Consider the following 20,344-nt stretch of genomic DNA (forward strand, 5'->3'; position numbering starts at 1 on the left):
ACATGGACACACAACGTAGACGTTTGGTTGTGATTTGCTGTGTTTATTTCAGGCTTTCAAAGTGCGACACCACCCACGCACACATGGGCATGTATGACACCACCTGACACGCTGTACGAAGAGAGGCTGTATCACAACTTTGATACGGAAGTCTCGGAAGGCACACAATTGAAGATGCATATGTTGTCAGTTTGAATTCCTGTTGCAAGCTAGCCTCCAACTTGACTAGCACATGTAAGCTACATGCAAAGAGAAACCATAGGACACCAACCGGAACGATGTACGACAAGCAGTTGCATCACAATTTTGGTACAAATGTTACCACATGATTGGCATTCTGAAGTGGCGGTGTTCGGCTTGCTCTGTGCGCCATACAGCCGCTTGATGATGTCATCCTTTTTGGTTGCCGTCGCTGGGTTCGCGCAGCGCCTAGGGGTTGTTTCGAGTTGACGTATGCCATGAATCGGCAGACGAACCATCAACTAGCACATACATGGGCGACTACGGGGCCATTTGTGGAGTCCACGTCATGGGAACAGGCACGCCCTGCACCAAATGTGACCCTCTCTAAACGAAGACGAGTCCTTTGTGGTTTTAGTGTTCCTTTGAACCAATGAGACACGAAAGTTGCCATGTGTTTTCGCAGAGAGCAACAAACACAAGACGCCACAGCCGGGCAATGGTTGCACCGCACCCCTCTACACCACTGAGGAGCATTCATTCAGTGCAATAGCTTAGAAGCTTTTTACTGCAAAGCGGCCATGCTTCGCATTGTACTGTAAAGGGTAGCTTAAGCGTCATCTAAGTTTTTGGCCTCAACACATAGCAAAATTGAGTTGGGCTCAAATTTCATATTAGGAAGTACCGTTATTGTCGGTCACACTTTTCATGTTTCGCACCCTCACGTTACAATCATGGTCGCGTTCCATTTGTGTAAAACACAGCACACAGTTTTCAAAATGCCTCTTGTGAACCTGTTTTGTGCACCAGAAGTAACCTAAATATTCGCTTCGAACCAAAAAGTATTTCCCCAACCCTATTCAGCTACCATTCACGCGCTATGAAGACTGCAACTCGTGGCAATGCTCGCCGCCAGATTTTAGTCTATTTTAAGCTTGATAATAGTCTACTTGAGGTTTCTGTTTTGAACCCAGATTGTCAAGGTGGGTGGTATATAAGTTCCACAAGTGCTAAGTTTGGCAATATTTTTTACTAAAACACTATTACCGTGCATGACAGTGCAAAGTGACTGATCTGAGTAATCTGACAACAGCCAGCTCTCTATCATAGAGACTACAATGATACAGTGATCAATTTCAGATAAGGCAGCACAGACAAAAAACGCCCACGATGAAAAAGGCACACAAGAAGTCAATCTAATGCTCATTTGCCAGGTTTTATTGATAAAACAACAAATCAGACCACTGAGGTAAAAATATATACAGCTTTGGTACAAGGCAGACATGCGCACACAACACGTACGTTGAGTTGAAGATTGAACACTCCACCCTACATCAACAACTAAACAAAATAAACAACACTGTTGTTGTAGAAAGACAACACTGTTGAACGAAAAACAAACACTGAGAAAAAAACAATACGTCAGCATCTGAGCCATCACGTCAGGTGAAAAGTACTGCCCACAGTCTGTGACTGCCCAGTTAACTACAGCCTAACATGTTATGTTGATGAAATCAAACCGCACAGAGATTAGGATATTCAGGATGTTGATTTGGGAAATGTCACAAAAAGGCCTACATGAAATTAAAAACACGCAAAGGGCGATGCAATCGGTGCACACTTGCAAATGTGTTATATGAATTGGCTAGCAATTCGAGTCACTATCCCCTAAGTGTGGATGGTTTAGGTCACAGGATGTCACAGCATTTAAATGTGCGTTAAAGTACAGGTGCCACTGAAAGTCACAACAGACTCTTATGTTCTTGGCACAAGTTTACATAAATAAAAGCTAGCTTTTTCAAACACTACGACGCCTTCCGATTTCTCTAAGCTTCACGAAAATCTCAGAGCATACCCTGGCATCATGCATGCAGTGATGTGGACAGTGTCCGAGCATCAGTACACTGATGGGTAGTTAACTGGAAAACTCCTGTTTCAAGTAATAATTGTGCTCATGTAGCTGTGTTGCTATTTTTACCTAAAGTTTCAAACTGGCAATGACTTAAAATAATTTGTGCGTTTGAATCAAGCAACATGTGAATGACTCCACACCATCTTGGCACGCATGTGGAAAGATGGTGTGGTACATGTGGTTTGTGCACTGTTTTCTTTCATCAGAGTAAGACAGCGGCTACACTAGGCATGAAATGAAAACAATAAGGAAGCAATAAGTTAAGCTAGACATCTTCTAAGTTAACCTTACAAAACCCTAACAATTTTCTTGACAAGGAAAGATGACTGTTGCTGTGAATCACAAATGAAGTCCCCAATTCCGTTGAACATTTACTACTACCCCATGCAACCAATGGGATTGCATGAAAAATCCTGCGTGAACGCGGTGAATCAGAACAGCAGAGCTCCAAAGCAACTACAAAAGCAGAAAATCACTGGCGACTTTGATGCCAGGACTTTCCAGGCAAAATGGGCACTGTGAAACTAGGACACTACGAAACGAGCCAACGATGAAATTAGAGCGAAAACCAAGCTACACTTCAGCAATAAATTCTGTAGAGTGTGAAAGCTCGTGCCCCTGAGGTTGTTGCGTACGCCAGCTCCTCATTAGCGGGGAGAATGCAAAGCCAGCCAGCGAAGCCTCAAAATCGGCATAGCATGAAAACCGTGAGCTTAGCGGGAGTTGATGAAATCGGTGTAGAGCTGCAAATGCACCTCACAAGTAGAGAGCGGTACTTGCTACGTGTGAGGAGAAAAGAAAACATTAAAATGGAAACAACTACTGATTTGTGAGCACGTGTGGCCTGATGAAAGCGGACGGTTTATTGCGTTGAACAGAAATGAAACTGCTTGACTTGCCAACCAATGAGAACCCCACAGTTTAATGTCCCCCACCTCTCGAGATGCTTAATTCTTGAAGTCTCAGCATATGATCGGTTCCCGTGTGTCAGCTACCAAATACTGCATTACAGGCAAATTTGACTATCGAATCATGACCAGCAAACAACGTAGATGGCTAAGCATGGTCAAAATTCACTCAACAGCACTGCTACATGTCTCACTTTTGTGAGACATGTAGCATCACTTTTGTGTAATTTTCTAGCTAGTCAAAGCTCTTTTCTCGGTGAAAATAATACATATCCTGTTTCGAAACGTTGATCTATCACTCTCAGTTGACTTGGCCTTCCTCTGTAGTGTGCCTTTCATTCCATGATGAAAGCTACTCCCAACATTAAAATCTAATACTCGCAAAAAATATTCAGTACCAAGCACCTGTGGATTAACCTCTATGTTATAAAACTGTGCTGATAAGACAATGCATACATGATAAGCCATGGACTACAAATTGCTTAAGAGTCATGAGAACAGGCAAGAGGAGAGCTCGACCGAACTGCAATAAAATAATAAAATTTTTCCTACTCATTAAGGAAGATTGCAAGGCAAGGCTGAGGAGAGCTGCAAACCAGTTTACCTACTCACAGTACCATATTTTCCGGTGTATAAGACGCACCCGCCAAATATGAAGGCTCTCATTGAAAAAGTTGGTATATAAGACGCATCCGTGTATAAGACGCACCCCAATTTACCCACTTAGTCTAGTGAGGGTTAATTAAACACGCTTGCTCGACCATCGCGAAATGAACCATGGATGGACTCATCTGATCGCATAAAAGCTCCGTAGCTCCGTAGGCCCGCAGCCCGATTTCCGTTTTCGGTAGCACACTCGACCGCAGATAATGTGAACTTTGCGGTGTAGCTCTTGCGCAACTTCGGTGGCATACTGTAGTAAGACCGAGCATGACAGGTGTAGGTAGTGGAAAACACACGCCGAAGTCACCAACACAGACATAATACATACACGGTTGCGAAGTTGCAAAGAATGACTAAAAAAGAACGCCGGCTTGGCTTGTTTTGACAATGGCGAGAAGCGCGACTGTCGCCATCTTTTGGAATTTCACATTACTTTTGCTTGCGCCTCCGAAACGATCGCGTGTTTGCGATTCTGGAAGTCGTCATCCCCGCCGTTTCATGATAAAGTTCACCTAAAAAAAGTTGCGCACGGCGGTCCCCGTATTGAAGTATTAACCGTGTTACTACCGCATCATTGGTAGTGATATTTTTTCGGTGAAAAAAGCTTGAGCATGAACCTGAGTAATTTCTGAACTCGCAAAAAAAAACGAAAAATTCGCATATAAGACGCACCCTTGTATAGGACGCACCAGCAAGATTTTTGACAAAAAACCGCGTCTTATACACCGGAAAATACGGTAAATGACTGGTAGCCCTCTAAGCTTTCGTAAGGAAGACAAATGCTCTTGCTGCTGACACGCCACGTAAGTACCTTAGTGTGTTGGAGAATTTCACTTGAAATATGTTTCGTGCATGCTATACCGCTAGCCATTAGGTCACATTCAAAGCTCAGCGCAAAGCATGGGCAGATAAACAGAACGAGAGCACCTAACATTTTTGTGTGCTGCTGGATTAAGCGGCTCTGCCACAGACTGCATTCCATGCTCTAGACTAGCAACCAAGCCACAAAGGCATTGCTGCTTGTTAACATGTATGGAATTAGCAGCCTAGCAACAGCAGAGCAGCATTGCTAAAATAAGAATCATTTACATCACTCAGTTTCTGCCTGCCTTAAGATACTTACACGGGCCACTTATGAACCAGTAACATGTACAGACATCTCGCAAATTTTCACCCCTTGGTAGGCAGTTGTTTGATGAGTACAACTAAAAAGGTATTGAACATGAGTTGCAATGTGGGCTTGTGTTTGGAAGGCCTAAGCAAAATCACAAAAGGTGGGCACATGAGTCAGTTCAGCCGTTCAATATGAAACTGCAACGACAAAAGAAGCTACAGTCGCTTGAGATGAATAATGAAACGAACAGTGGCAGCTTTGCTAATGCAGCCACGACACAGCCCACAGATGAACACAACATGTGCACGGCCAATATGCTGCCGGGATTTTCAACGCATTCGACATTAGGATGCACAAATTAGAGACTGCTGTAGTTGCACTCACATGCAGCAGAGACTGGACAGAGATAAATTAACCCGCATGGCTACAGCAAGCACAGGCTTAGCACGAACGGTAACCCTGATTTCGTTCCTCTACTCTAAGCAACATAAACAACTTAAAGTGCAAGAGCAGGTCAACGAGATTTCTCCCGAAGTGAGCAACGGTTGAAATGGCTGCCTTTTATCACATGACCGAGGGTGACTTCACCGATCAAATTCTTCAGACAAATTGGAGTCGGGTTCATAACTAGAGCAGAAAATCTGGAGCATAAATTGAGCTATGTCCAATCCTATGTCACAGGAGCTGTTTGTTTTCGATAATGCACCTAAACAAGCAAATGCACCGCAGGTGTCTTTCTTGGGGATAACCTAGACTTGCCGTTTACTTTTGCGTCTAAATTACGCAAGACGAATGAGAACCGCAGTTTTTAAACCATTGCTAGCATAATGTTCACTGAAGAGGCAGACATTAAACTCTTGTAGCTAATGGACAAATCACGGCAAAACTGCTCAGTTGCCGTTTTCAAACCATTGTTAGCATAATGTGAAGAGGCAGACATTAAACTCTTGTAGCTAATGGACAAATCACGGCAAAACTGCTCAGTTGCCGTTTTTAAACCATTGCTAGCATAATGTGAAGAGGCAGACATTAAACTCTTGTAGCTAATGGACAAATCACGGCAAAACTGCTCAGTTGCAGTTTTCAAACCATTGTTAGCATAATGTGAAGAGGCAGACATTAAACTCTTGTAGCTAATGGACAAATCACGGCAAAACTGCTCAGTTGCCGTTTTCAAACCATTGTTAGCATAATGTGAAGAGGCAGACATTAAACTCTTGTAGCTAATGGACAAATCACGGCAAAACTGCTCAGTTGCCGTTTTCAAACCATTGTTAGCATAATGTGAAGAGGCAGACATTAAACTCTTGTAGCTAATGGACAAATCACGGCAAAACTGCTCAGTTGCCCATATACCTTAAAACAGTGAACATGGCAAGAAAATGAAATCGTGAAAGTCATTTGTGCCGACTTGATGCAATGACTTCTCACAAGTATGAGTGCACCTAAGAGGTTCTCCCACCTGCCTTCCAGAACCCAAAAACAATTCGCATGCATTTAAGGCTGTTCTCTGCACGACCCAAGTGACCCTTTTTGTCCAGCCATTGCTTTTAGCAACCACGAGCAAACATAAGACTTCTTTTAGGGGTGAGACTGCCTAACGACACTGATTAGACGGCAATCTGAGTGTTGCAGAACACTGACTATACTTCCAACCACCTCTCGATAAATGTGCATTGTGCTACCTACAACCTCAACAGGATATAGCAAGGCTGTCCGTTTGTTCTGAACATCCCTTGTCCGAAATAAGAGCCACAAGTATTGTCTAGGCTTTCAGACATAAAATTAAGGTACTATGCAGATAGGGAAGCAGACATTGCTCAGATAAAAAAAAAAAAAAGCAAAACACACAGGTGATTTTTTTCAGAAATTTAAAGTGTCAACCAGCTGCTCTTTCATTTAAGCTAAACAGCAAAAACTGACAATTTCAAAGATGCACAGCAGTGTGTAATGCTTTGAAAAAGACAGATACAGTTGTGCGATCTCTCTGAAGTGCCTGGTAGTCACCAATGACCTTCAGGGCCTGAAATTGGATGCAGTAGTGTGCGCCTGAATAAATATACTAGAGCTACGTCGATCCTGATCGTCGAGGTTTGTGCAATGAGCAAACAGCCATTCTCAGAAATGGAAACAGCTGCTCACAGAACCACAGATGCCTTACAAAGAAACAAATGTTAAGAAGAAAGTAATTTAAACACCACACAGGACACAGACTCCCAAGCCTTAGAGTCAGTCATGGACAATTTACACCATCTTGCATGTGGATGAACGTTCCAGGACCAGAGCTGCCCTAACCCGACTGTCCGCACGTCTGCAGCAGGCAACAAGCAAAAGGTTGCTCGCCAAAACCACAATGCAAAGGACGACGTTTAAAAAACAAAAACAAGAGCTCCGCACGCAAAACGGAAAAGTAACAATTTCAAAACCACCGAGGCTGTTGCCGTTGCAGATTGTTAATCCTCCAGTCCCACTGTTGTCAGTCAGGGCCGTTCATGTCGTCCTCATCATCTTCCATCGTCGAACCGTCGGAACTGTCGCAGGTGGCATGCCGGTTGTTGTTGCTGTCGTTCAGGCATGCCAGCTCCTGGTCAAGCAGGTTCTCCTGGTCCTTGACGAGCTTCTGCGATTGCACGGGCACGAGTCTCGCGGCAGACGGAGCGGGGCGCGGCACCAAGGCAGGAAGCTCGAAGGGGGTGCCTCGGCGCCGGTAGAACAGCATGTAAGCCGACGACGTCACGACCTGAGTGTCTGAGACGTCGATGACGCGGCTGTCGTCGAACAGCCGCCAGCCTGCCCGAGAAAAAGGGCAGAACATAAAACAATTTTCGTACACTGCTCCTAATCTTGTCCGTCGTTTCAGTCTCCTTAGCCTGTTTCTCTACTGTGTGCTTTGGACAACCTCGCTTGTACGAACTTTGCGACAACATAAAACAACTGTGCCGACTTTGAGCAGGAAACAAAGTATGCACAAGCAAACACTGAAAGAAAAGAAGACAGGATGAGTGGGCACTAGCAAATGGAAGTTCAATAAGAAGAACACACAGAAATGCGGACAAGGAAAAATTTCAGAACACACCACGCCAGAGAGAGAGAGAGAGAAAACAGGACATAAATGCATGCCCATCCACAAATGAGCATTTGAATTTATGTGCCCTGGTGAGCCAAGTACTGTGTTGGAGCAGAGGGGGGGGGGGGGGGGGGGGGGGGGGCAGTTCAGGTGTCCACCAAGATGAGAGACAGATACTGTGCCATTTCCTTTCCTCAAAAACCAATTTTTTTTGCACCAAAAGTTTAGTATAGGTCACATGAGGCATAAGTAAACTGCAACTGCTGCTTCAGCAATTGTGTCATACAGGCTGGCTTAAGCATTTTAGTCAATGGAAACAATGAAGCAGTGATTATATCCCAGTTTTGTCATGTACCACGTGATCTAGAACCCCCTGTTACATACTGCGGAAAAAAAACTTACCAGCCAGGAAATGTAGTAGCCAGGAAGTGAGTGAAAAAAAAAATATGCATACAGTTGTCTGCCGCTTCTTTTTAAAGCTCAGCTCTTAAGCACCCATTCGTGGGCTGAGACGCATTGCCGCCACCAGCAAACCCAGCGAACAAGAGTGCCGCCACTCGCTCATAGATGGCGCCAGAGTGGTGCGTGCTGTAGTCCATCACCACTGCATGAGTGGAGGTAGGGTGGCTAGGGGAGGGGAGGTCGGTCTGTCTGTGGCTGCACGCCCCCACGCGCTGCCTCCTTGCAGTCGCGCTCCGTTGGCAGGCAGTGCTGTGAAATGCGCTGCACGCGATAAGATTGTCTGCGTCGGCTATGCCACTCACAGCGTTGTATTCCTAGTGTAAACCGTCTGCTTATATAATACAATACAAAATAATCTCAGCCAGTTCTTCATGAAACATGAGCAACGCAACCGGTGGAAATGCTTCATCTGCCGCTGCTGCTAAACGAGCTGCTTGAGCAGCGACTCAGCGCCATCGAAGCCAGAATCCAGAGGTGCGCTCTGCTGGAATGGCAGCTCAGCACCGCCAGAGAGAATGCTGCTCCCCTGCCATTTGCATCGCTGCAGCAGACAAAGCTGCACTCAAGCTTTGCATTGAGGAGTATTGAAATCCTTTTTAGAATTTTTTCCTCTGGAATCCTCTGGAATTTTCGAGGCTTTGCAGCTCTTGCGATCGTTTGCATGCGCAGAAAATCACAAACACCCTGCAACAGCTCTCCATCTGCCTGAGCAGCTGTTGATGGCTGGGAGGAAGCAGCGAAGACGGCAGGCGCACAGAGTGGGCAGAGTTTGGGTACGCGTGCATGCCGCTGTGCAATTTTCACGGCAGCTGCTTTAATTGTACACAATTCTCGTGTGCTCCAATCAAGAAATTGCATTTTTAAGCTGCAGGCGATGAGGAAAATGCAAATGAAAAAAAACATGCATCAAAGCCAACCCGCACATCAGTTTCATGCAGCACTGCCCGCGTGGAGTTTGATGTAAGCAGCATAGTTTCGTTTTCGCGCCCTCTGTCTCATTCACACTCGCGCCGCAGCAGCAATAGCCACAACAAAGTTCACACCACCCTCAGGTGTGTTCTGCGTCGATGTGGGTGTAACATGCCGAAAGCCGCTGATCAATGTAGTGGCCTGGCGCCGACAGAATATATTTCCCCTTCGGCCAGTATAGCATCGCTGCTCCACGTGCGCTAAATGTTGGCCATCAAAATTCCGGAACAGGGTAAACCACTACCGCAAAGTGACACTCGCGACAAAGCATGGGGGTATGCTGCCACAATTGCGATGTAATAACCAAGTTTGTATTGCACGTGTTTCTGCGGGAGCCTGGTCAGGAATGGGCCACAAAAACTTTACAACCGAGAAAATGCAGCACCCAGGAGCGTAATAGGGGGATTCTACTGTATTTACTGGTCATGGGCAAATATCGCATGGTGATCCATGTGATATTTGGAGTGAACAAGCAAGCGCATGGCCGCGCTCTTCAGAGGGCAACTGTGTCCGAAAAGCGGCACATCGAAGCGAAGTGACACATGATGCTAAGCACCACTTTCAGGTTTATCTTCACCGGCATTTCAATACATGGACAGATTGGACGCAGTTGTCCAGTGAAGAGCATGGCCATCTACTCGCGTGTTCACTGCAGGTAAACCCTGTACACTAATGTGTTATGCACTGTTACAAAGAAAAAGAACAAAAATTTGGTGTCTATACTTTTTAACAATCCTGCAATGAATATGCACGACAAGCAGTGCACTGACTGAAGCCCCATTCCAGTTTCGTAGCTCACCAATTTCACTCAGGCGCGAGTCCACAGGATCGACGCAGCGTCCAAATGCAGTGTAGTGGCCGCCCAGCATGCCGCCATGGTGGTTGGTGACGGCGAACAGGTCGTAGATGGGAGGAGGTCCTTCGCCGCTCTCGGGGCCAGAGTAGTAGGGGCTCATGTCGAGGCCACTGCAGACAGACAGCGAAGGCGGGTTGCAAAGCACGGCCTGTTTGCAAAAAAGCAGATAAACTAGACATTTGCACAGATGACAGTCGGATGCCAGAAAACATACCAATACATCCAGAAAACAGACAAATTTCCACAAACACTATACTATAGTTGGATACAGCTCAAAGATGAAGAAGCAAATGTCCCTCACAGGAGACCTTACAGCCAAAGGCGCGGCCCAATTTTCCAACACTTTATCCACCCACACACGATTCTCCACCATCCCCTGCTCATTTATGCTTTTTTGATCCCTAGTGTCCCATGTTAAGGGGGGATGTGGGGATCAGATCGCAAAAATCGTGAAAAAAGTCGATTTTTGAAAAGTACACTTTTTGACATCTCCAACACTGTTTCTACATTGTACTGAAATATTTCACCTAAGATTAAACTTTAAGCGCACCAAATAAATATACTTGTTGGCATTTACATATAGACAGTGTGTGCTAGCTCAAAACTTTCAGGCTTGCTTTCTGGAAAGTTTGTTTTCAGCTTAATACCTTGCTCCTGGGAAGTGTAGCACAGCAATGGGTGCATGGATTTTTACCCCATTTATTTTGTTGTGATCAGTGAAATGTGGTCTGCGCCGAGACAGTCTCAGATTTACCATTTAGGCTCACATGTTTTTATTACATGGTAATTAGAGCATGATACGTTCTAGACATAAAAAAAAAAAGGTACATATTGTGTCCTTTCAAAAAAGAGCAGAGAAATTAAAAAAAAAAAATCAGGAGAGAGTTGATTTACACCACACTTCTCAGTAAATATTAAAAGCGTTTACAGACCTGCAGCCTGTTTCTTTTCCATGCTAGGCTTTCCACAGGCAAGCAACATGGGGACAACATATAAACAATGATAAAAGAGAACCTACTGAAGCTGTCATTGTGACACTTTATATCTGATTGTTTGATGCTGTTTTAAGCCAGTCTGCCAAATTTCATCACTCTCAAGTTGAAAAATAGAAAAGTTGCTTTCGATCCCCTCATCCTCCTTTAAGTAAACAAAAATTGCGCCTCTCCCGTAACCGAGAGTAGAGTAAGCATGAAATGTTTACGGGCATAACACAGGCTCCATTGCTCGGCTTAAGCAGCTGTGACGGTGGCGGCATTGAAATCCAGGACGATGCAGAAGCGCACGCGGACACGACGAGACGCAGGCCTGACAAGAATGTATATGCAGCGCATTCGAATACTCTGCGAGCGTGTATACATCTGCCTGCCAGAGGGGGAAAGGGCTTGAAGGGGCCAAGTGGCCAGTCTTTTACATGCGTGAGTGTGGGACCGCAGCGCCATCCTTGGGGAGGGAGCGAAAGTTTTCCGCCGAAAGCCTTTCTCGCCCTCTTTCTCTAAGCGGCCTTCTCTCAAAGCCCCTAAGAGATCACGTATGACAACAAAGTGTATTGTGGCATGTATGTGCTTTTTCCACGCGTTATTAGAAATCCGAAATTATAATTCCGTGCATTATCAAATGCACAGCTCGACTGATATCTTGATGAACATTGAGAAGACACTGGCAGCAGTTATTTTTTGTGACCCGTTTGGAGAGCAACCAGCGCTTGTATGCCGGTCCCGTAGGAGGGCTTAGTCTCCTTGAATCTCGTTATGTCTCGTACGGTGCCCGGATGTTCTCGCTTCAGAGCCCGGATGAGTGGAATTCAGTGCCCGGATGAGTGGATTTCAGTGCCCGGATGAGTGGATTTCAGTGCCCGGATGGTGGCTCTCGGTCTCGGCGTGACGTCACCACAATGCCGACAACGGGAGCTAAAAGCATTTCATGCTTAAAACCGTCGCAGTCCCCCTTCCCAACACTCACTAGACGGGGAAGTCGACCATCTTGTCGATCTTATCGCGGAAGATGGAGCGGGTGAAGGAGAAGCGCTTCAGCTGGATGACCAGCACGACGGGCAGGCGCCACAGGGAGAACTCCTTGGTGGCCTGGCGGTGCTCGCGGCAGCCGGGACAGTACCAGGCCTCCTGCGGGTCCAGCACCTCGGGCTCCGTGAACAGCCGCAGGCACTGGTCCAGCGTGATGCCGTCCTCCTCTGCGAGAACCCCCACAGGAGGGCATTCTCCCAGGTCCATCTATGGCAGTAGCATACACACTGCCTAAAGAAACACTAAACTGACGCCCTCATAAGCTGACTCTGTGTCTGATTTAAAGCGAGTGGTGCCCATTCAAAGCATTTCTTTGGTTTGCCGACAGATGGCAGCACGGATAATAAATGATGATTATAGTACCATTAAAAAAATAACGACAATTAGTGGGTTAAGGAGGTTACGAGGTACTAAAAGAAATGTTTTTTAATGAAGTCACAGCCATGAAATTGCCAGGGAACATGCGTTTTTGTGCGTCAATTCAAAATATATCCTTTAACTGTATGTAAAACAATTCCTAGCGTACTTATGTAATATGTTATGGAAGTTTTTTTTGCCAAGGGCTTTACAGAAACTTCATTAACTCTTTCGCTACCGCAGAAAAATGGACGATTTGGAGTGTACGGAAAGAAAAATTTTTTTCACAAGAACTAATACACCCAGCACATATTGCAATGCATGAAATTGTAGCTTATTAGTTACACTTCTGAATGACACAAACAGAAGAGTTGTGTGTGCGAAAGTAAATGAACATTTATTAGTGAAATTTGCTAAAAACACAAAAAAAGTATATAGCAAAAACAAAAATTACCGGCTGCACTAAGCCAGAACTTGATTAGAGGAAAACTGGAATATACAAACTGTTGCACATGTTTATAGCTGTCATTATGCACAGTTTCAGCTATGAGAAAAATTTACTGCACTTTCCATGGCCTGTCAAGTCAGGGGTCATGACTGTGGTGCCACTGTGAAGAGCAATCAGGGGTGAAGATGTGAAGCAGAGGTAGACTGACAGGTGCTTCACATAAGGTTTTATCTCTGTTCCTCCCTTGTTCTCTGATAGCCGAGCTTGCAGTTTCTTCTTTTTTTAATTTTTTTCGGTTGGTGTTGAATGGATTCTATGGGAGGATTGGGGGCGTGGACTTCATTTCCCTCATCATACCCGAAGATTTCTTGAATGAGCTGCTCCCTGAAAGCCAGCTGATAAAATTTGGCATTTTAGGCAAGCTCTAAAACACCACAATCAATGAAATAAGTTTTAGCGATGTGGTTCGAAAGCCAGGACACTTTCAAAGTCTTGCCAATAGATGCTGCTGCCACTGAATCATCCGGGTCCGTTACGTGCAAAAAAAAACAACAAAAAAAGCGAAAAACCAATTTTTAGAAATGATTTTTGATGGCAGAGGGCCAGAATAGACTATTCTGGTATTTCAGTAGAAATAAAGTCGCGGCAGGTCAACAATTCCAATGTATATGATGATTCCAATGAACATCAGCATCTCCAACAGATTTACATCTTCCCATGAGCCGTCACACCGAACTTGCTGAAAATCTTCATCCATGCATACTTATTAGTGTTTCCGCACACGGTCTTCATCATTTCCGCCGTGAAGAGCATCAAAAAAAAGTCAAGAAGTCGGGCTAATCTCCGCGCGCCGCTCCGCAGCGATGTGCCGATATGGACACCTAGCTGTCGTCTTGGTTGAAAAACGCGACGCGACCTTGAGCATTTGGCAAACTGCCTTCGCCATACGTTGTCAAGACCCTGAAGCACAAAAATAAACCACTCTCATCAATTACAAACCGTATGAACCGCAGAAAACCCACAGCGAACGAAAACAAAACTTGTATGTAAGTACGCGCTGACGTACCAGGCTCCCGAGGCGAAGTCTGGCTGTCGAAACCGAAATCCAACGTTTGTACATTGTTGCCCAACTAATAACCACTGCTTTCGTCGCAAAAAACAAAACCGAAACCGGCCGACGTACTCGGTGTCAGCTTTCGTTTTCGAGGAGCGCGCGGCGACGCGGACGCCATTTTCTCCGGCGGACGCTGCTGCGGCCGTTCAAAGTTTTATTTTTCACGGCGCCCCCTCATGTCAAAACACTGAAACCAAGGCTGCAATCGAAAGAGCAGTTGTTGAGCTCGCTAGCTAGATGGCGGAGCACGTACACGACTCTCCAAAATGAGCTTTTTTGCGCGGGCGATTTGAATCGATCATATGCGATCGGTGGCCTATGGCGCGGTAGCGAAAGAGTTAAATTGCGTCCCGTTACTTTCTCTTCACATCAAGGAATGCAATAACGGCAAAATTACTGTAGCTTGCCTATCACAAAACTTCAAAGTTGCTACTTCAACAATGAGAAGAAAAGTTGTTACAGTAAAAAGCTCATTAATTCGTATTTCAAAGAACCGAAAAAAATGTTTGAATTAACCTCAGTTCGAATTCTCAATGGCTGAAAAAAAAAAAAAAAATTGACAACAGCCACTTGCACCGCGACAAAATTTGATGACAGATTGGGCAAGGTAGCCTAATTTCATGATGGGAACAGTGTGACAACCACTAATTTTTTTGCAGTTCCATCAATGCGCATGCACACTGTCAAGCATTGAAGCAGAAATTCTCTAAATGGTAAGGACCTTCCCGGTGTGCTTTATAGAGTGACACCGCAGCGGCAGACCCTGCTCAGAGGCGGCCACATTGTGGGTGAAGAGACTTCATCGTGCAAACAGCAAGCGGCACGTGTCAAGCGTGCAGCTTTGATACAATGGAAGAACCACACAGATGGAAGCGAGGAAAATGCACAGCAGTGCCAATCAGTGTCTGAAATAGCGCACAGCTGGGCTCAGTTGCCTGGCTGACATTCGGCTGATAGCCGTCATCACCGCGTGCTGATGCAAAGCTCAGAAAACCGAAACTATGCATTCGGGCTACTCTCGGGCACAGATCCATCCATTTGTCCTCATGCCTGCTATTGCGTGAACGTCAAGAGGTGCGCGGGCAACTCTACAACACATGATTCAGGTTTGAGCAGCGCTATTTTGACGACTGCTTGCCAAGACGAGGCCGCCCTTCAGAGGCGCATTCAAATAAGCAGTGCAAGACATGCTGCGTTTGAATTAGCGTTTTACACCATAGACTGACATGAGCATGGGCTGAGACCACGCCTGCAGTTCGCATTATCTGGATTTCCGAATTATTAATGGAGGTCGAATTAACGAGTTTTTACTGTATTCCCATTTCTGAAGTGGTAATTTCAAAGCCCTGCAACTCATGTTCTATGATAGGCGGGATAGTAATTTGACCCTTAATGCATTCCTTCATGTCACACGAAACCAATACGATGCAATTTAGCAAGTTTCGTGCAACAAGGTTTGTTAAAAGCTCTTGGCAAAAAACCAGTATAACACATGACACAGGTGTGCAAGGTTTTGTTTCACATAAAGTTGAAGGACATATTTGGAATCAGCACACAAAAACACGCTTCCTGAAAATTTCATAGCTGCGGCTTAATAAACTCCACTGCCCCTCCCTCCCCCTCTATTTCACACGGTGACCGGAAGAGCTACTTCCCGGAATGGGGTTCTTGGTGATGATGGGTGGAAAGGGGAACGCTAATAAACTTTTTTCTTTTCAGGACCCTCTTCCCCCCTAAGAACATGAAGGGGGGCAATCAACAACACCCGTCAGCTACTCCTCCGCCCAGGGGCAATCTGCACAGCAACCAAGTGAAAAACTCACCGTAAATGGACATGTTGCGGTCATCATCGGACATTGCATATTCCTGAAAAAAAAAAAAAAAAAGAATGAAAGTTATGAAGAATGCCACTGAGGCCACCTTTTGAAAACAATTGGCTCCAGGAACAGCCTGCTTGCAATTCACCAGCCACTATATGCAGCTGTGCGGCTCTTAAAAATTTTGCAAAAGAATCCTGCAGAGACCGCTTTAGAAGCAATGCAAACGGTCTCAGCTGCTTACAGAGACATAATTTAGAGACCAGCAATTGCAATCTGAACATCCTCAATTTTATCACTCTAATTTACTCCGTAAAAATATCACCAACACATGAGACATTAATGGGGGCAAGTATAATACATTTTTCCTAGATCAGTACATAATAATTTCATTCAAAGCAAGGGCGACAATTCATAGGGGGTCTCTGGCCAATGCCGAGATAGATGATGGTAGCTGTTTGGGTCGCTTACAATAAGTCGAAATATGCTGTTCTCTGCAAGCAGGAGACTGCGTGGCCAAATGTGGCAGCGCGAAATTTCACCATTAAATGCCCCATCTGTATGAAATTTGAGTCAAAGGAAAGATACACCTAAGGCTGTCTCTGTTACGTTTGTAACTATCAGCACAAGCTGCATGGGGCCAGTGGTTCTCAAAGAACACTGGTTAGAACCAGGCGCAGAACAGAGAGAGAGAGACCCATCATGTGCCACCTACCACTTCCTTGGACTCGACAAGCACGTAGTTCTCCTGGCGCTGGTCATTCTTCCAGTCCATCGCCAAGCGGACCACTCCGTTCAAGTTCAAGGGTTCGTTCCCTGACCACACACACACAAAAGAAAAACAGTGAACACATTGGTACCATGTCTCAGCTGTCAAGTTCACCACAGCATCGCAGGTTCTTACTGGCACAATAGTGTGTGTAATGACGCAATTCCCCAACAGGATTGTTTTTTTGTACCGTGAACCTTCTTCAGAAGCCACCACCTAGCAAAACCCTATGCTAGCCAATTTGACCAAGAAGCTAATGCATATACAAAATCAACCCAAAGCAAGTTGAAATTTCAACTTTGTAGACTTTCATACTTCACTTTCACGTCTTTTCTTCTTACCTCATTTATTTTTTCTTGTCTGAAAATGGCACACCTCACAGAAAAGTGTCTCAAGTGGTAAACGTTTTCACAGGCTGGTTAAAGGCAATGTCCTGAACCCATATATGCTTAACATCTTACGTGTAGGGCACTTTCTTTTTTTGCGCAGCAACTCTAAAAGCTTACTACGTGACAAAAGCAACCAACCTCCGTTCATTTTGCAGGCAGTAATGACATGAGAAATGTTGCGACCCTCACCTTCATCTTCAAGAACAAAGTCAGACTTGCAGGTTGCGGTCTCCGTACTTATGCTTGTAACCATGAACATGGCTCCATTGCCATCTCCACTGCCTTGGTTCGTACAGTCACCCTGGGTCAGTGCATACACATTACCACTGTCAGCCACCCACGTGAGCACACTACACAAACGTATCTCCTAACTCCATCGCTTTGCTGTCTTGACTACATTTTGCTTCCAATGCTAGCTGCTTTCCACTCTAGACCGATTAGTTCTGCCACTTATCACCACATGCAGGCCAATTGTACCTCTTCCTTTTAATTTCGATCAATATGAAGTCTATTTGTTGGACTTCCGCTGTACTGTGTTTATGCACACAATGGGGAGCCACACAGAGGTGATCACAGTCCCGACCATAGAAACCGTGCACCAAGAACCACAGGAAGCAAACCACTGCTAGTCTGATGTAGTTTCTCGCAGAGATTTCAAATTTGTGATCGCATTTACAAAAGGTAACTGCAGTTATTTTCATTCATGACAACTATAGAAGAACTACGCCATAAAAAAGTCGTTGATGGCACACAAAATCTAACTCCTATAAAGAGAGAGAGAGAGAGGGAAAGGCAGGGATGTTAACCAGAAAGGCCTATAAAGAGTTTAAAAAAGAATGCAATGCTAGATGGAATTGCTTAAGGGGGGACACTGGTCTTGAAAAAAAAAATTTTATTAATGAAGTCACAGTTAAGAAATCTTCACGGAATATGTATTTTTGTGTGCTGATTCTAAATATGTTATTTAATTTCATGTAAAACAATTTCCTGAGCACTTATGCACTTTTTATGCTAGTATTTTGCGGAGAGTTTTGAAGAAAATTTGCTGCGGGAAACTCGCTGAAATGTAGGCCATTGGGTTCTCTTCATACCAAGGAATACAATAAGGGTGAAATTGTCTTCCTGCCTATCACAGAACTTAAGTTATAGAGTTTTGAAGTTGTCGCTTCAGAAATGAGAAGGAAAGTGTGTATTCCTGTTTCTGAAGTGGCAGCTTCAGTACCCTATTACTCAAGTTCTATGAGAGCCAGGATGATAATTTTACCCTTATTGTATTCCTTGGTGTCAAGAGAACCCAATGGCATACATTTCATCGAGTTTCCTGCAGCAAATTTTTTTCAAAACTCTCCACAAAATACTTGCATAAAAAGTGCATAAGTGCTCAAGAAATTGTTTGACATGAAATTAAATGGCATATCTAGAATCAGCGCACAAAAATACATGTGCCCTGAAAATTTCATAACTATGACTAAATTAATAACATTTTCTTTTCAAGACCAGTGTCCCCCCTTAATAAGACAATCTATCCACGACTTAACAAAGCAAAGCAGCTATCCTGTGGCCTAATCAAGGCAAGTTTTTTTGTTTTTAAATTCGAGTGTCATTACTGTACTGTCACGGAGGTGAAATGCACAGATGCTCATGCAAACGAGGTCAGAGTGAAGATCAAAGAACAACAAGTGGCAAGAATTCACAGTGCTTCATTACAGCAGGCCTCACGGCCAGAATAACGATCCAGGAGGTTAAAAGCATACACGAAATGAACAAAAAGCAACTCAAGCTAACACTGACATGAATCTCCACGTCCTGCTGGTTGGCATCAGCCACTTCATTGTTGCAAGTGGTAGTAGCCCCTGGAGCTGCATCCAGAGATCGCTTAGACTCCACAGGTGGCTGGAAGACATTCACAGAATGCCTGAAACGATATTACACAAACGCACTATAAGCATCTGAAAACAGTGTCCAAAGTGGATGCCAAAGCACAGTTCTATCCACACAGCTATCTCATCAAAACTCACAGATTTAAAAAGACTAATACAATTGGTTTGGTTTGGTTTATGGGGTTTAACGTCCCAAAGCGACTGAGGCTATGAGAGATGCCGTAGTGGAGGGCTCCGGAAATCTCGACCACCTGGGGTTCTTTAACGTGCATTGACATCGCACAGTACACGGGCCTCTAGAATTTCTCCTCCAAAGAAATTCTAGCCTCCGCGGCCGGGATCGAACCCGCGTCTTTTGGGTCAGCAGCCGAGCACCATAACCGCTGAGCCACCGCGGCGGCACTAATACAATTGCATTTCATAAGATCTCATATATGAAAAGTTAATTTGCAAACAGTTTCACTGCATTAGCAGTACATTCCACTTTCAGCAAAAGCGCCATGGTTTGTCTATCTCTGTGTACTGTACCACGCTCCCTCGCCCTGCCAGCGGTGAGTGTGCACCCCCCCCCCGCTCCCTAGACAATGCCACGATGATGCAGCACTACACCGACCACTTAAGGAAGGGTAGATTCCAAAGTTTGTGAGTAACCAATTGCTCCTCAATGGGCAATACAGTAGCTGACCGATTTTTATATCTCTAGTAATTTGGACTTGTGCGATATTTTGGACTTCACTGAGGAACCGTTGCGCACCTCATAGGAACGTGTACATTTTCATGATATTTCAGGCTTTGTGGAGTCTAAAAGATCGAACTAAAATAGATGCCAACAATACTGTGGAGACTGTTTTTCAATCAAATGTTTATTATTTCGGCCTAATATAGACGTGAACAGGCATCGTTGTCACATCCAACCCATCCTCCGCCGCCGTGAAAGGCACCATCTTGGCCTTAAACAGAACCGGAAATGAACCCGAATCGGAACCATGAACGGACCCGTTTTTCAGAGAATTTCCAGCCTAAAACTCGGCCCAAAGGGATCTTCATGACTATTCAGGTAATCTCGAGACTCGAATTAGCAGAAAAATGCCGAAATTTTTCTTTGTGCACATTTCTTTCGCACTTTGGTGTTTGTTAATCCCGACGAACAGCAAGGATTAATAAAAATGCTACAAAATTAGGGAGGAAAAAATTCAGCAATTTTTTTTAAACTGCTGCAGGAAAAACAATCCCCACAACAAGGACTTTCTCGGCCTAATAGGGAAATGTTTGGTTACCACACGGAACATCTCTGCTTGCAGCAGTATTCACTTGTTGAACTTAGCAAAGCGCAATTAAAAGACAGGGACCTAGAAGAAGAACAAGCACACAGGACAAACGCTTGACATCAACTAGTTCTTTACTCTGGAAAAAACACA

The 20,344-nt window shown here is 44.8% G+C and overlaps 1 protein-coding gene across 2 annotated transcripts in view; it reads right to left on the minus strand.

Moving 5' to 3' along the window:
- Positions 1 to 1,377: 1,377 nt before the first annotated feature.
- The window catches only part of LOC149335166 (ubiquitin carboxyl-terminal hydrolase 19-like), a 48,268-nt gene continuing 29,301 nt past the window's right edge, over positions 1,378 to 20,344 (minus strand). For both annotated transcript variants that reach the window (XM_089551832.1, XM_089551830.1), the window contains exons 19-25: positions 18,838 to 18,961; positions 17,236 to 17,347; positions 16,604 to 16,704; positions 15,895 to 15,937; positions 12,091 to 12,319; positions 10,075 to 10,241; positions 1,378 to 7,567 (exon numbers count right to left, since the gene is read on the minus strand). In XM_089551832.1, the coding sequence (XP_089407958.1) occupies positions 7,254 to 7,567; positions 10,075 to 10,241; positions 12,091 to 12,319; positions 15,895 to 15,937; positions 16,604 to 16,704; positions 17,236 to 17,347; positions 18,838 to 18,961 (1,090 nt within the window). In that variant the 3' untranslated portion in view covers positions 1,378 to 7,253. The remainder of the gene's footprint in view (positions 7,568 to 10,074; positions 10,242 to 12,090; positions 12,320 to 15,894; positions 15,938 to 16,603; positions 16,705 to 17,235; positions 17,348 to 18,837; positions 18,962 to 20,344) is intronic.

This window comes from Amblyomma mixtum, chromosome 7, assembly GCF_055824585.1.
Source record: "Amblyomma mixtum isolate Tamu chromosome 7, ASM5582458v1, whole genome shotgun sequence".
NCBI classification, from domain to species: Eukaryota; Metazoa; Arthropoda; class Arachnida; order Ixodida; family Ixodidae; genus Amblyomma; species Amblyomma mixtum.